General features: G+C 46.9%; 1 protein-coding gene across 1 annotated transcript in view; it reads right to left on the bottom strand.

The window, feature by feature from the left end:
- FREM2 (FRAS1 related extracellular matrix 2) overlaps nt 1–6,391 on the bottom strand; it is a 257,581-nt gene extending 251,190 nt beyond the window's left edge. The window contains exon 1 of the mRNA XM_077484182.1: nt 915–6,391. Coding sequence (XP_077340308.1) covers nt 915–5,922 — 5,008 coding nt within the window. The 5' untranslated portion in view covers nt 5,923–6,391. The remainder of the gene's footprint in view (nt 1–914) is intronic.
- Nucleotides 6,392–15,857: the final 9,466 nt, after the last annotated feature.

The following is a 15,857-nucleotide window of genomic DNA, read 5'->3' as shown; positions in this document are numbered from 1 at the left end:
TGGAGCACATTGGGTACATTCCAGATAAGATACTAGCAAACAAGTGAACAGCTTTCCAATCTTGTTACATTTAACATCAAACAAAATGTTGCAATATTGTATATACAAAGCCTAAGGCTTCATTCACACTTGTGCAACTTGTCATGCCCCTTTGGACATCAAAGTTGGATGAATAGTTGTTCCCCATTTTTTCCAATGATAACTATTCATATATGTGCGACCTAAAGTTGCAGGACTTTAAGGCCGCGTACACACGGGCGGACTGTCCGCCCAACTAGGTTCGTCAAACAGTTTGACAAACAGTCCGTTCAAAATTAGCATGAACGGACTTGACCACACACGACGAACGAACAGTCCGCTGAAAACTTGCGCGACGACGTGAACGGCACGTACGACGGGACTCGAAAAACGATGTCCTATACACTGCAATGCAACCTTCGGCGTGTAAATCCTTTCTGAGCATGCGCGGAACTTAGTTTGACGAACAAGCCTACACACGAGCGGACTGTCCGCTCAAACCAAGTTTCAGCGGACAGTCTTACGGAAATTCCGAAAAACTTTGTTCGTCAGACTGTCCGCTCGTGTGTACGCAGCCTAAGAATCTCATGCAATACTTTGGTCAGACTTTCATGCAACTCGAGGGCCATGGACTTCAATGTTTACCTTCAAAAGTTGCATGAAACTCGAGGACCATGGACTTCAATGTTTACCCTCAAAAGTTGCATGAAAGTTGTATCTGAATGTTATAACAACAGTTGTCCATTATCACTGGTCAAAGCCAAAGTTATATCCAAGTTGCACTCCAAAGTCGGTGCAACTTTGGATTTGTACAAAGTGTGAATGAAGCCTATAACCAGTACAGACAAAAATGTGAATATACATAACTAAATCTGCATTATCCACAAAGGACTTACCTTGAGAAAACTGGTTTATGCTATGGTTTCCCTTGTCCGTATTGATGAGGAATCCATGGCTGGGACCTTGTGTGACTCGGATACGGAGTAAAAGGTGGGCACTGTCCCTGTCCTCAGCTTTAAGGACCTTGTTGGTAATTAAAAATCCCAAATGGCCAGTACTCAGGATTCTGAGAGTTGGGGCACCCTTGTTTACGATAATCTGTGGCACGCCATTATCCACTGCTATTATGCGTATTTTCATCATCTGGGGCTGCCTTGTCTCATAGACAGTATCCGGGAACACATAAAAGTCAGTATGGGTGCCATCGGTGACAGTGAAGGAGAAGCTGTCCTCTGTAGTCTCTGTGCCATCATGCTTATAACTGATCAGGTTATCATTAAGGTCTTGCTTTGTAAAAGAGGTCACAGTTCTACTGTTGTTATATAGGATCTTCCCATGGACTGGTATTTGGGTTATAACAAATCTCAGCCTTTTGTCTGGAGTGTCCCTGTCCTCTACTGTAAGTTCAAAGGGGGTGATCAGTTTATTTTCACTCTCTCTCACTGTTAATTCATGGATAGTCAGGACTGGCTTCTTGTTATCCACATCACTGATGGATATTCTGAATGTGCGAAAAACTGGATTATATCCGTCGGTGACCTCAAATTCAAAGCTGTCCATTTTCACTTCATCATCTGATGTGTGTGTGTAGTAGACTTTATTACCCGCCAACTGGAGCTGAGTGAAGGATGTGATGGGCACACCAGGAAAGTCAGTGCACTCCAAGTGCCCACGCACTGGGGCCCTTGTGATTGTAAAAACCAAGTGTTCATCTGGGCTATTGAGATCACTAGTGCTAAGTAAGTCAGTGGTAAGTGTTACTTTGCCTCCTTCTTTCAAAGACACTCCTTTATTAACTACATCTGGAAAGACCATATCAATTCCTCCCACTGTAACATAAAAGTATCTATCAATAAGGGGATTAATTCCATCAGTGACGTCAAACTTGAACAGATCTCGAATGCCCTCTTGGCCAAAGTGCTGGTATTGTATTAATTCCCTGTCCACCTCATCCTGAGTAAAATTCATACCTATTGTTATATTTTCTAGTCCACCATTTGGCTTTCTTCTTTGAAGCAAACCTTGTCCAGGTCCATAACGTAAAATGAAGGTTAAAGTTTTGTCATCAGAGTCCAAATCTGTAGCCTTAAGGACTTTATTCGTGATTAGTTTTGTTTCTTCTATCTCTATCTCCAATCCATCATTGATGGTCATTCTTGGGGTCTCATCATCCACGGGTATAATCATAATGAGAACAGTTTTGACCACTGAATGTTTTCCATCAGTAAGTTTTATTTCAAAACTGTCCTCTTTGGTCTCAGAGTCATCATGTTCATAAAGGATGGTGGAGCTCTCTTTGATGTCCTCTAGGTTGAAGCTGTTGACTATCACAGTACCATTGGTGAACTGATTAACAATATTCCCATGTTTTGGTGGCTTGGTGATAAAAAAGACAAGTTCATCTGTTGGGATATCAGCATCTGCCCCATTTAGTATTGGAATATCGATAACAAGACTCATTCCTTCCATAACTACGAATTCCCTCATGAAAATCTCTGGCTTTTCGTCATTGGCTGGAATGATAACAATAGGAAAGAAGTGCTTCTGGGAAAAGTTGATGCCATCAGAGCAGTGGAATGTCAACCTATCTTCCACTGGTTCCACGCCCTTATGGATGCTTTGCACATAATAGATATGGCCTATTCTGATATCTTTCAAAGTAAATGCACTAATAGCAGTCCCGGCTCTAGATTTTTCAGATCCTGGTGCAGGGGAGATATTTTCTAGGTATCCAGATGTGGGTTGGACAACGATAGTACACAGAATGTCATCATTAGGGGTGTCTGTATCTTGTGCTCTTAAATTTGATGAGGTTATAACATTTTTTTCACCTTCAATAACTGTGAACTGTTCACCTACTGTAACTAGGGGGGCCTGGTTATCAATGGGCAGAATGGTAACTTGAACTCGCACTCCGGTAACTCTATTACCGCCAACAGTCCATTCCTCTGAAAGGTCAGATAATGTTAAATTGAAAGAGTCTTCCATTTTTTGTAGCCCGATTTCTCCTGCACTGTGGGAATAAATAACTGCCCCATCAATTATGTCTCTCTGGGAAAACCTTTCAGCGGGTATCCCATTGACTAGAATTTCTCCAAGACGAGGTGGGTCTTCAACGATAAATGTTAGCATGAGGTCATCGGTGTCTGCATCTGTGCCTTGGATAACATTAGCTGTGATTTCAGCTGAACCTCCTTCCAAAACATCAAGATAGGAGCCAATGGTTCCAGCTGGTAGCATGATCCTGGGCACTTCATCATCCACCAGCCGCACAGTGATTTTAATGATAATAGTGAGGACATGCACCCCATCACTTACGTCCAAAGTGAAGGAATCGCTGGCAGATTCTTCACCACTGTGCATGTAGCTTATTTTCCCATTTCGGATGTCATCCAACACAAATGATTCACCCACATCCATCACTTGGTTAGAGTACAGCACTTGCCCATGTCTTGGGGACTGAGTGAGGGTAAAAGTTATTTTATCTCTGCCTGTGTCAGCATCAGTGGCATCGAGCTCTGCTGCTGTGATAGCATGGCTTCCTCTTTCAAACACTGTAAAGCCTGTATTTATTATATTTGGAGGCTTGTTGTCCACCGGCTGCAGAAATATGGTAAAATCCCCTTCAGCTAAATTGCCAGACATGTCCTCTACCGTGTAATGAAATTGTAAAACACGAGGGGTGATTCCAAGTTCTAGGTCTGGCGGTTTATAGGAAATCTTATGATGGTTTATCTGAGCTTGGGTGAACTCTGTGACCACTAGATCTGGGTTTTCAGTAAGGACGATGAAGCCCATAATGGCAGGGTTGTTCTCATCTGTGTCTGATGGAGGGATGGTCACGGTGTACTTCAGGTCCCTGTCATCAGAATCTAAGTCAGTATAACGCAGAAATTTCTTTCTAAAGTAAGTTAAATGGTATTCCTGCACTACCATTTTGAGGGTAGTACCTGGGTATAGTTCTGGAGGTAAGTCGTCTATAGGGTTAATTTTCACCACAAAGGTGTGCTCTCCAGATTGATTTGGAGGATCATTGTCATCTTGGACTCTAAAGACATGCTGGTCCATGACTGGCACGGTGCTATGGGGCCCAATATGTTTGTAATATAATTTTCCATCCAATATATCTTGCTGAGTCCATTCACTTACCACCTTCTCATACAACTTTAGATCGGGGATGAACTGCCATTCAGAAGGATCTTGTGGTATCTCAGATTGACGCAACACCATTTGCCCCAGGGTCGAGTATGGTAACTCTAAAATAAAACGTATGGTGGAGTCCTCTGAGTCGATATCTGTAGCACTCAACAGTAGAGGAGTCACGGGGACCACTTCTTTTTCTGAAAGCATCAAACCAGTGTTGGCATTAACTATAGGAGGCTCATCGTCGGTTGGCACCACCGTGATTGGAAAAAGGAATTCCACTTCATGCTTTGCATCAGTCATCCGGAATATGATGTTGTCACTGTAGGTGTCACTGCCATCATGTTGATAGATAACCCTGCCCTGGTCCAGATCAGAGGCTGTAAAAAACTTGGAGCTCTCAGGAGGGGATCCTAACAGATAAAGCTGTCCATGCCTCAACCCAGCCAACACACTGACTCGAACGTCATCCAGGTTGTCCTCATCACTGATCTGCAGGTTCTGGCCACTGAATAAAGGTCTAGACTGTCCTTCAAACAAGAGCTGACCTGTGTTTCTGGTAACTACAGGAGCCATTGTGTTCATGGGTTTTACAACAATCATGAAGGAGAAGGGCTCTGACACTGCACCCTCAGAATCCACCACCTCCAGCTCCACTTCAAAGATGCGCTCAGTATCAGAGTCCTCAGGTGGAGGCTTGTAGGCAATCCTGAGCTCTTGTAGGTCCCTCTGGTAAAAGGAGGTGATGGGTAAGTTGCGGTCATCGGTGCTGACAATCTTCCCCTGCCCTGGCCCAAAATTGGAGGTGACGTTAAAGATAAGGTCCCCAGGGTCAGATTCTATGTCCTCGGCGGCCAGCATATCTGGGGTGATGGCTGTCATGACAAACTGGTCCACCTCCATCATCATCATGGCTATGAAGCTAGGTTTGGGCTGGGTGTTCTCCAAGCCTTCCTTAATGCGGACCAGGACCTGGAAATGCTCCTGTTTGAGCAGGTTCCCCACTTTGTCGTGCAGCTCCACCAGCATGGGTATGAAGTCCTTGTTGGGGGACTGGGTGGAAGCTATGTGCAGGTAGCGGACACCTTGTTGTAGGAACTCCCCACAGTCCATCATGTGGCCAGGACTTTGCAGCAACCTGCCGTACCTGGGCAGCCCCCCCAGCCCCACCAGCGGTGTGATCCTGCACACCTCAAACGTCCTGTCATAGGTGAACTCAAGGACCTTCTTGTCTATGGGGTTGCTGGTCCCCAGGAGCTTCTCCACGGTGAGTGGCATGTTCCTGGTGACCACCTCCAGCTGGGTGAAGAGCACCTCCACCTCGATCATGAATGGGATGATGACGGTCCGGCTCTGGGTGTCATAGCGGAGCTGCAGCTTCACCCTGTCCTTGGAGGGGCTCCGGGCCCCCAGGTGGGAGTATTTCACTTCTCTGGCCCCGAACTCACAGGGGAACCTGTTGGGGGAGAGGTGGCCCGGTCCCTGGGATAGGGGGTCATTGTTCAGCACGCTGATGTGACATTTGTCTCCAGGCTGGACTTGGATCACCAGATCCAGAACCGGGTCCAGGTACACAGATCTGCCGAAGGGCACCCGGATCCCATGGTTGGCCACCAGGATCTCGTCTTCTAGGGGCCCATAAGTCAAGTGCGAGTCGTCCGGGGCCCCCCGCTGGGTGTCCGCGGTGGCGATCAGCAGCAATAGCTCCAACAGTGGCAGTAGCGCAGTACGTGTCCTGACAGCAGAGACCCGGCTCGTCATATTGGCTCCAGGTGTGTGAGCGGCAGAGAGAGAGACAGTCCCGGGAGGTCAGCGGATTCCTCACCTGCCGTCCGGGGTCATTGAGGCAGCAGCGATAGGCAGACAGCAGAGTGCAGCCCGGCTCAGCGCTCACTCCCTCCCCTCCTCCGGATCACCGGGCTTCTCGCTGTGAGCGAGGGCTTTAATCTTCTGGGAGTCCTGGAGCAACACGTGGGCGGAGCCTAAGAGTTTCCCGCAGGGCGATTGGTGAGATTGCGGGTAAGGGGATTGAAGAGCGCTCTGTGAGTGGCCGGTCGGGACGTCAATCAGCCCGTATGGAGCCGCCGCTAACAGGTTGTCTGAGAGGTGACCTGCACTGGGAAAGGACAGAGAGAGGAGTGCGGGAGAGAGGAGTGCGGGGAGAGAGGAGAGGAGTGCGAGGAGAGGACAGAGAGAGGAGTGCGGGGAGAGAATAGAGGAGTGCGGGGAGAGACTAGAGGAGTGCGGGGAGAGAGGAGAGGAGTGCGGTGAGAGGCTAGAGAGAGGAGTGCGGGGAGAGAATAGAGGAGTGCGGGGAGAGATTAGAGGAGTGCGGGGAGAGAGGAGAGGAGTGCAGGAGGAGAGGAGTGCGGGGAGAGAATAGAGGAGTGCAGGGAGAGAATAGAGGAGAGAGAGGAGAGTAGTGTGAGGAAAGAGGAGAGGAGTGCGGGGAGAGAGGAGAGGAGTGCGGGGAGAGATGAGAGGAGTGCGGGAGAGAGGAGGGGAGAGAGGAGAGGAGTGTGAGGAGAGAATAGAGGAAAGGAGTGCGGGGAGAGAATAGAGGAGAGGAGTGCAGGAGGAGAGGAGTGCGGGGAGAGAATAGAGGAGAGGAGTGTGGGGAGAGAGGAGTGCGAGAGGAGAGGAGTGCGGGGAAAGAATAGAGGAGAGAGAGGAGAGGAGTGCGGGGGAGAGGAGAGGAGTGCGGGGAGAGAATAGAGGAGTGCAGTGAGAGAGAGGAGTGCGGGGAGAGAATAGAGGAGTGCAGTGAGAGAGAGAAGTGTGGAGAGAGAGGAGAGTAGTGCGGAGAGAACAGAGGAGTGCAGGGAGAGAGGAGAGGAGTGCAAGGAGAGAGGAGAGGAGTGCGGGAGGAGAGGAGAGAGAAGTGGGAGGAGAGAGGAGTGCAGTGAGAGAGGAGAGGAGTGCGGGGAGAGAGGCGGGGAGAGAGGAGGAGAGAGAAGCGGGAGGAGAGAGGAGTGCGGGGAGAGATGACAGGAGTGCAGGGAGAGAGAAGAGGAGTGCGGGGAGAGAGAGGAGGAGAGAGAAGTGGGAGGAGAGAGGAGTGCTGTGAGAGATGACAGAGGAGTGCGGGGAGAGATGACAGAGGAGTGCGGGGAGAGAGAAGAGGAGTGCCGGGGGAGAGAAGGGGAGAGAGAAGAGGAGTGCGGGGAGAGAGGAGAAAAGAGAGGAGTGTAAGGAGAGAGAAGAGAATTGTGGGGAGAGAGGAGAGGAGTGCGGGGAGAGAAAAGAAGAGTGCAGGGAGATAGAAGAGGAGTGTGGGGGAGAGAGGAGAGGAGTGCAGGGAGAGATGACAGAAGAGTGCTGGGAGAGAGAAGAGGGGATTACAGGGAGAGAGGAGAGGAGTGCAGGGAGAAGGAACAGAAAAGTGAGAGGAGAGCAGTGTGGAGAGAGGAGAGGAATGTGAGGAGAGAGAAGTGGGGGGAGAGAGGAGTGTGGGGAGAGCTGACAAAGGAGTGCACTGAGAGAGGAGAGGAGTGCAGGAAGAGAGGAAAGGAGTGTGGGAGGAGGGACATAGAAGTGAGAGGAGAGGACTGCGAGGAGAGCATTCCGGAGAGAGGACAGAGGAGTGCAGGGAGAGAGAAGTGGGGGGAGAGAGGAGAGGAGTGTGGAGAAAGGACAGAGGAGTGCGGGAAGAGAGAAGTGGGGGGAGAGAGGAGAGGAGTGCAGAGAGAGAGAGAAGTGAAAATATGGCATTTTTGTCCTTTTCCGATAAGCCCCCCGCCCGCAGACTCCCACAACCACCGGCCAGGGTTGTGGGGATGAGGCCCTTGTCCTCATCAACATGGGGACAAGGTGCTTTGAGGGACTACCTCAAAGCACCCTCCCAATGTTGAGGGCATGTGGCCTTGTACGGTTCGGGGAGGGGACCGCTCCCTTGTCTCCCCCTCTTTTCCGGCGGCCTGCTAGGTTGCGTGCTCGGATAAGGGTCTGGTATGGATTTTGAGGGGGGGCCCCACGCCATTTTTTTATGTGGCGCGGGGTTCCCCATGAAGGGGAACCCATGCCTCTTTTTTTTTTACATTAAAGTCGTGTTGTAAGTCGCACTGTGATTCACACTCAAGTCGTGTCCAAGTTGCCTCCCAAAGTCGTGCTGGAAGTCGTGTTGCTCCTGTGTGAATGGACTGTTATGATACAAGTTCAATAGACACAGATTGTTATTGTCAGAAGCACGTCGAATCTCCTATCTGTATGGAACTGTGTCAAAACTAAAAGAAAGCATTTATTTATGTCGGATCTTTGGTTTTTTCGGACTCTGTGCAAACGATAACGAAAATACATGAAATTCGGACGAAAACGAATGCACATGTCTACTGACGGCTTATCTCATTTCTTGAGACCCCAACATGCCAGGAAAGTACAAATACCCCCCCCCCCCCCAAATGACCCCTTTTTGGAAAGTAGACATTCCAAGGTATTTAGTTAGAGGCATGGTGAGTTTTTTGAAGTTGTCATTTTTTTCCCATAATTCTTTACAGGTTATTTCTCACACACAGCACATGCATAGCACATTTGACACCCCAAAATACATTCTACTACTCCCGAGTACGGCGATACCACGTGTGAGACATTTACATAGCGTGGCCACATACAGAGGCCCAACATGCAGGGAGCGCCATCAGGCGTTCTTGGAGCATAAATTATACATATCATTTTTTGACTACCTCTTATGTACACACGACCCGACTTTCCAGCAGAATCTCTGACGGTCTTTCTGACAGAGTTCCCGCTGAAATGGACTTGCCTACACATGATCACACCAAAGTCTGTTCATTTAGAACGCAATGACGTATGACGGCCTAGAAAAAGGAAGTTTATTATCCAGTAGCCAATAGCTGCCCTTGAGTTGTTTTTGGTCCGTCGGAATAGCATACAGACGATCGGTTTTCCCAATAGGAATTGATTCCTTCGGAAAGATTTAAAACATGTTCTATTTCTAGGTCCGTCAGAATTTTTGAGAAAAAAGTTTGATGAAGCCCACACACGATCGGAATATCCGATGAAATGATTCTGTCTGACCTTTTCTGACGGAAAGTCCGGTCATGTTTATGCAGCACTTTTGAAGGCCCCGGAGAACCAGGACAAAGGACACGCCCCAAAAATGACACCACATTGGAAAGAAAACAACCCAATGTATAATCTATGAGGCATAATGAGTCTTTTGAACGTGTCATTTTTTCTACAAGTTTTTGGAAAATGTTTGAAAAAAACAAAAATGCATTTTTTTACACAACGCTGTCCATTTACACAATATTTCTAACACATAGCATGTACAAACCAAAAATGACACCCCGAAATAGATTTTCCTACTCCTGAGTACTGCGATACCACATGTGGGAGTCTTTTCCACAGCGTGGCCATATAGAGAGGCCCAACACGCAGGGAGCACCATCACTTTTGTGAGGCAATGTAGTGGCATGGATGATAACTGATGTGGCATGGATGAGCATGTATGGGGATGGATGAGCCATGGGTGGGGATGGCTGAGTATGGATGGGATGACTGAGCATGAATGAGTATGGCTGAGTACGTCCGGGTACGGCTGAGTATGGCTGGGTAGAATTCAGTATAGCTGGGTACGGCTAAGTATGGATGGGTATGGCTGAGTATGGATGGAGGTGGATGGGATGGCTGAGCATGGATGGATGAGTATTGCTGAGGATGGATGGATGGCTGAGCATGGATGAATGGATGAGTATGCTGAGTATGGATGGCTGAGCATGGATGGATGGGTATGCTGAGGATGGATGGATGAGTATGCTGAGTATGGATGGCTGAGCACGGATGGATGAGTATTGCTGAGGATGGATGGATGGCTGAGCATGGATGAATGGATGAGTATGCTGAGTATGGATGGCTGAGCATGGATGGATGGGTATGCTGAGGATGGATGGATGAGTATGCTGAGTATGGATGGCTGAGCATGGATGGATGGATGCGTATGTGGAGTATGGATGGATGAGTATGTGGAGTATGGATGGCTGAGCACGGATGGATGGATGAGTATGCTGAGTATGGATGGATGGATGCATACGCTGAGTATGGATGGATGGACGAGTATGCTGAGGATGGATGGCTGAGCACGGATGGATGGATGAGTATGTTGAGTATGGATGGCTAAGCACGGATGGATGGATGAGTATGCTGAGTATGGATGGATGGATGCATACGCTGAGTATGGATGGATGAGTATGCTGAGGATGGAGGGCTGAGCATGGATGGATGGATGAGTATGCTGAGGGTGGATGGATGAGTATGCTGAGTATGGATGGCTGAGCATGGTGAGTATGGATGAGTATGCTGAGTATGGATGGCTAAGCATGGATGGATGGATGAGTATGCTGAGGATGGATGGATGGATGAGTATGCTGAGTATGGATGGCTGAGCATGCTGAGTATGGATGGCTGAGCATGGATGGATGGATGAGTATGGATGGCTGAGCATGGATGGATGGATGAGCATGCTGAGTATGGATGGCTGAGCATGGATGGATGGATGAGTATGCTGAGTATGGATGGCTGAGCATGGATGGATGGATGAGCATGCTGAGTATGGATGGCTGAGCATGGATGGATGGCTGAGTATGTTGAGCATGGATGGATGGATGAGTATTGATGGATAGATGAGTATGCTAAACATGGCAGACGTGACCCTGGTTGGTTTATAAATGACGGAGCGGGCGTGTACCATGATTCGCTGGGTCCTCTCGACCCGGTGGTCGCGGACATTTCCCGGTGCGCACCTCCAGGGGGTGGGATTCTGGGAGGATGTAAATGTATGCCCTCCCAGAGTTATCAAGCCGCGCTGTAGCTGTCATCCGGCTATAGCGTGGTCGGCAAGCTGTTAAAAAAAAGAGAAAAAAAAATATTTTTTTCTTTTTGCTATATCTATCTTAAATTTAAAAAAATAAAAGCAAATTTCTTCATCAGTTTAGGCCAATATGTATTCTACATATTTTTGGTAAAAAAAAATTCAATAAGCGTACATTGATTGGTTTGCGCAAAAGTTATATCATGTACAAAATAGGAGATAGATTTATGGCATTTTTATTATTATTTTTTTTTACTTGTAATGGCGGTGATCTGTGATTTTTAGCGGGACTGCGACATTGGGGCAGACAGATCGGACACTTTTGACACAATTTTGGGACTATTGACATTTATACAGTGAACAGAGCTATAAACATACCCTGATTACTAATGTCACTGGTAGGGAAGGGGTTAACACTAGGGGGCGATCAAGGGGTTAAATGTGTTCCCTTGTGAGTGTTTTCTAACTGTGGGGGATCGGACTGACTGGAGGAGGAGACATATCGCTATTCTTAACTACTACAAATGGCAGATCTGTCTCTTCTCTCCTGTCAGAACAGGGATTTGTGTGTTTACATACACAAATCCCCGTTCTGGCTCTTGTGCCCACGGGTGGCTGCCGCAGGCCACACGCATCAGGTTCTCTGCTATGCATCTGGCGCAGGCCTACTATGGCTCTTAAAGGAGTCAACGTACGGGTACGTCAATTCACAGGAATGAACCACCTTGCTGACGTATATATGTGCCTTTTTCAACCGGGGTGCATTGAGGTTTCTTCAAAATTTCAAAATGCCCAAAAATTGTATATCCACTTCCCGACCAGCGCACGACGATGTACGTCGACAGAATGGCACGGGCAGGCATATTGGCGTAGAGGTACATCCAATATTCGATGCCGCCCTGCCATCGGGAGCGCGCCGGCGGCGGCGCGCTCCCGCGCTGGTCGAGACCCCCGTGAGTCCGGTCGCGGGACCCGCGGACTCGATCGCCGCGGGCATCCCCGCGATCGTCTCACGGAGCGGCCGAATAGAGCAAATGCTGTGTAAACAACATTTGTCTATTCTGCCTAGCAACTAGTGACGCTGATCTCTGCTCCATGTGATTGGAGCAGAGATCAGTGTACACTAAATGAAAGCCCAACCCCCCCACAGTTAGTAACACTCCCCTAGGAACACTTAACCCCTACACTGCCACCCACTGGTTAACCCTTTCACTGCCAGTGTCATTTACACAGGAATCACTGCATTTATATAGCAGTGATTAATGTATAAATGACAATGGTCCCAAAAATGTGTCAAAAATGTCCGATGTGTCTGCCATAATGTTGCAGTCACAATAAAAATCGCTGATCGCCGCCATTACTAGTAAAAAAAAAAAAATAATAAAAAATTATTAATAAAAATGCTATAAAACTATCCCTATTTTGTAAACGCTATAACTTTTGCGCAAACCAATCAATAATCGCTTATTGCGATTTTTTTACCAAAAATATGTAGAAGAATATGTATCGGCCTAAACTGAGGGAAAAAAATGTTTTTTTATATATTTTTTGGGGAATATTTATTATAACAAAAAGTAAAAAATAATGCGTTTTTTTCAAAATTGTCGCTCTATTTTTGTTTATAGCGCAAAAAATAAAAACCGCAGGGGTGATCAAATACCACCAAAAGAAAGCTCTATTTGTGGGAAAAAAAGGACGTCAATTTTGTTTGGGAGCCACGTCGCATGACCGCGCAATTGTCAGTTAAAGCGACGCAGTGCCGAATCGCAAAAAGTGGTCTGGTCTTTGAGCAGCAAATTGGTCCGGTCTGAAAGTGGATATACAAACCAGCGTGTGGAAGAAGCCTGTCTTTTAGTTACATTTGTGCCTCGTACACACGATCGCACATTCCAACAACAAAATCCATGGATTTTTTCCGATGGATTTTGGCTCAAACTTGCCTTGTAATATACACGGTCACACAAATCTTGTCGGAAATTCTGAACGTCAAGAACACAGTGGCATACGACGAGCTGAGAAAATAGTTCAACAGCCGGTGCGGCTCTTCTGCTTGATTCTGAGAATGCGTGGAACTTTGTGCGTCGCAATTGTGTACACACCATCGGAATTTCCGACAACAGATTTTGTTTTTGGAAAATTTGAGATCCAGATCTCAAATTTTGTTTGTCAGAAATTCCGACGGAAAATGTCCGATGGAGCCTACACACAGTCGGAATTTCCGACAACAAGCTACCATCAAACATTTCCCATCAGAAAATCCGAACGCATGTATGTGGCATAAGTCGCAGGTTTTCATTGTGCATCCTAACAACCAATGGTATCATTAGTTGATGAGGAGGATGTCAGTCACCTGCATAGCATCCTTGTTTGACTGTCCCCTTCCCCTCTCCGTCAGTTTTGGGGTCACATTAGCTGAGTGAAGGAGAAAAACTGAGGGAGAAGAGAAACATTGGAATACTAGTCAGTACCAGATTGCAAATGTGTCTTGGCTTTGGAAGAATAAGTCACCTCTAACATTGGGTGTCCTACTTGGACTTGTGGGCATTGCTGCATTAGGTAAAGGAATCGTTTTTACATTTTAGAATGGGGTGCCTCAAGATTGTCGATCATTTTTAAAGGGTGCCTTGACTGAAAAAAGGTTAACCACTTGCTTACTGGGCACTTAAACCCCCCTCCTGCCCAGACCAATTTTCAGCTTTCAGTGCTGATGCACTTTGAATGACAATTGCGCGGTCATACAACACTGTACCCAAATGAAATTTTTATCATTTTTTTCCCACAAATAGAGCTTTCTTTTGGTGGTATTTAATTACAGCTGGGAGTTTTATTTTTTGCTAAACAAACAAAAAAAGATGCATGTTTAATAGTTTGTTATAAAATTTTGCAAACAGGTAATTTTTCTCCTTCATTGAAGTGCGCTGATGAGGCTGTACTGGTGGGCACTGATAGGCTGCACTGGTGGGCACTGATAGGCATAGTTAAGGTGGCACTAATAGGCACAGATAAGGTGGCACCGATAGACACAGATAAGGCAGTACTGATGGGCACAGATAAGGCAGCACTGATGGGCACGGATGGGTGGCATGGATGGGTGGCACGGATGGGTGGCACTAAGGGGCACTGATAGGTACCACTGATAGATGGGACTGATGGGCACTGATAGGTGGCTCTGATAGGTGGCACTGATGGGCGGCACTGATGGGCACTGGTAGATGACACTGATGGGCACGGATATGTGGCACTAGGGTGCAGCACCATTGTTGAGGCAGATTGTGGGCACAGATGTGTGGCACTGTGGGCACTGATGTGTGGCACTGTGGGCACTGATTGGTGGCACTGATGGGGGGCACTTTTTAATTACTGAGGTGGCACTGGCAGGGGGCAGGTGGGCACTGGTAAGCTGGCCGTGATTGGGACTGATGTCCCGATCACGGCCGCCGGTGATCGGCTCTTTTTTTTTTCTCCTCGCACTGTCAGCGCGAGGAGGAAAAGTAGCCGATTACCGGCTCCATTGTATCACATGATCAGCTGTCATTGTCTGACAGCTGATCACGTGGTAAGGGGTCGGGATCGACCCCTTGCTTCGATCCATGATCAGGCGAGTCTCATAGACTCGCTAATCACAGAGTGCGCCTCAGGGGGCGTGCAGGCCGCTCGTGCACGGGACGACATCAATAGACGTAGTCCCGGCAAAGGAGGTCCACGCTGTAGCCGTCATTTGGCTATAGCGCGGATCTCTAGTGGTTAAAGAGGAAGTAAACTCTCCCACTCTGATGCTTCTTTTCATTTAGTCCATTATAATAAGTAATTATCAGACTATAGCCACTGTAATCCAGCCCAAATCACATATTACTTACTGTTTAAAGAAACTTTAAAAAACTTGTTTCCAGTTTTTAATTGCAGAGATACAGTGCTGTGAAAAAGTATTTGCCCTCTTCCTGATTTTTTATTTTTTTTGCATATTTCTCACACTTAAATGATTCAGATCATCAAACAAATTTATATATTACACAAAGATAACCCGAGTAAATCCAACATGCAGTTTTTAAATTATTATTTAATTTATTAAGGGAAAAAAAGCTGTTCAAACCTGCCTGTCCCTGTGTGAAAAAGTAATTGCCCCCTCCCATGCTGAATCATGAATGAACGGTGATTAACCACAATTTGTTTTGGAAAGCTGAGTTAAATTTCACTTGCCATATCCAGGCCTGATTACTACCAGACCTGTTGAATCAAAAAATCACTTAAAGAGGAAGTAAACTTTCCCACTCTAATGCTTCTTTTCATTTAGTCTATTATAATAAGTAATTATCAGACTATAGCCACTGTAATCCAGCCCAAATCGCATATTACTTACTGTTTAAAGAAACTTTAAAAAACTTGTTTCCAGGGGTTAGGCAGCGCCATCTTAAGTATTGTTTTCTGAGTCCACAGTGTGGACACTTTACGAGTGTATTTCCGCCCTTACATTGAGCACTTCCTGTACTGTTAACCAAGCCTCCTTCTCAATCCAACGTTTCTATGGCAACCCTGCTTCCCTGTTCATAGCTTACTTGTTTATTTCATAGTATTTACTTGTGCCGATGTCTAATGTTTCCCTTTGTCAGTCTTATCAGCTTCAGCTGATAAGACTGCAGTAATGGCCAAGTTTAGACTGTATGTGAGGTCACATGGTCACATGGTGTGTAGGAGGAAGCTCTGAGTGATTAGCAGAGTTCAGTGTTGTGCCGTAGGAAGTCCTGATAACAGATAGATAAGACATAGAGAGTGTGCCTTAAATCAGGGGAGATCTGTGCATGCTCAGTGACTTCATTCTACAGAACAAGGATTACAACAATACTAAGCAAGTAAGGAGATATCTACAAGCAGT

The sequence above is a fragment of the Lithobates pipiens genome, unplaced genomic scaffold (genome assembly GCF_037356315.1).
Source record: "Lithobates pipiens isolate NorthernLeopardFrog02 unplaced genomic scaffold, aLitPip1_a1.2 Scaffold_16, whole genome shotgun sequence".
In the NCBI taxonomy this organism is placed as follows: domain Eukaryota; kingdom Metazoa; phylum Chordata; class Amphibia; order Anura; family Ranidae; genus Lithobates; species Lithobates pipiens.
Note: the sequence above shows the minus strand (reverse complement) of the source record. Positions and strands in the feature narration are given on the sequence as shown.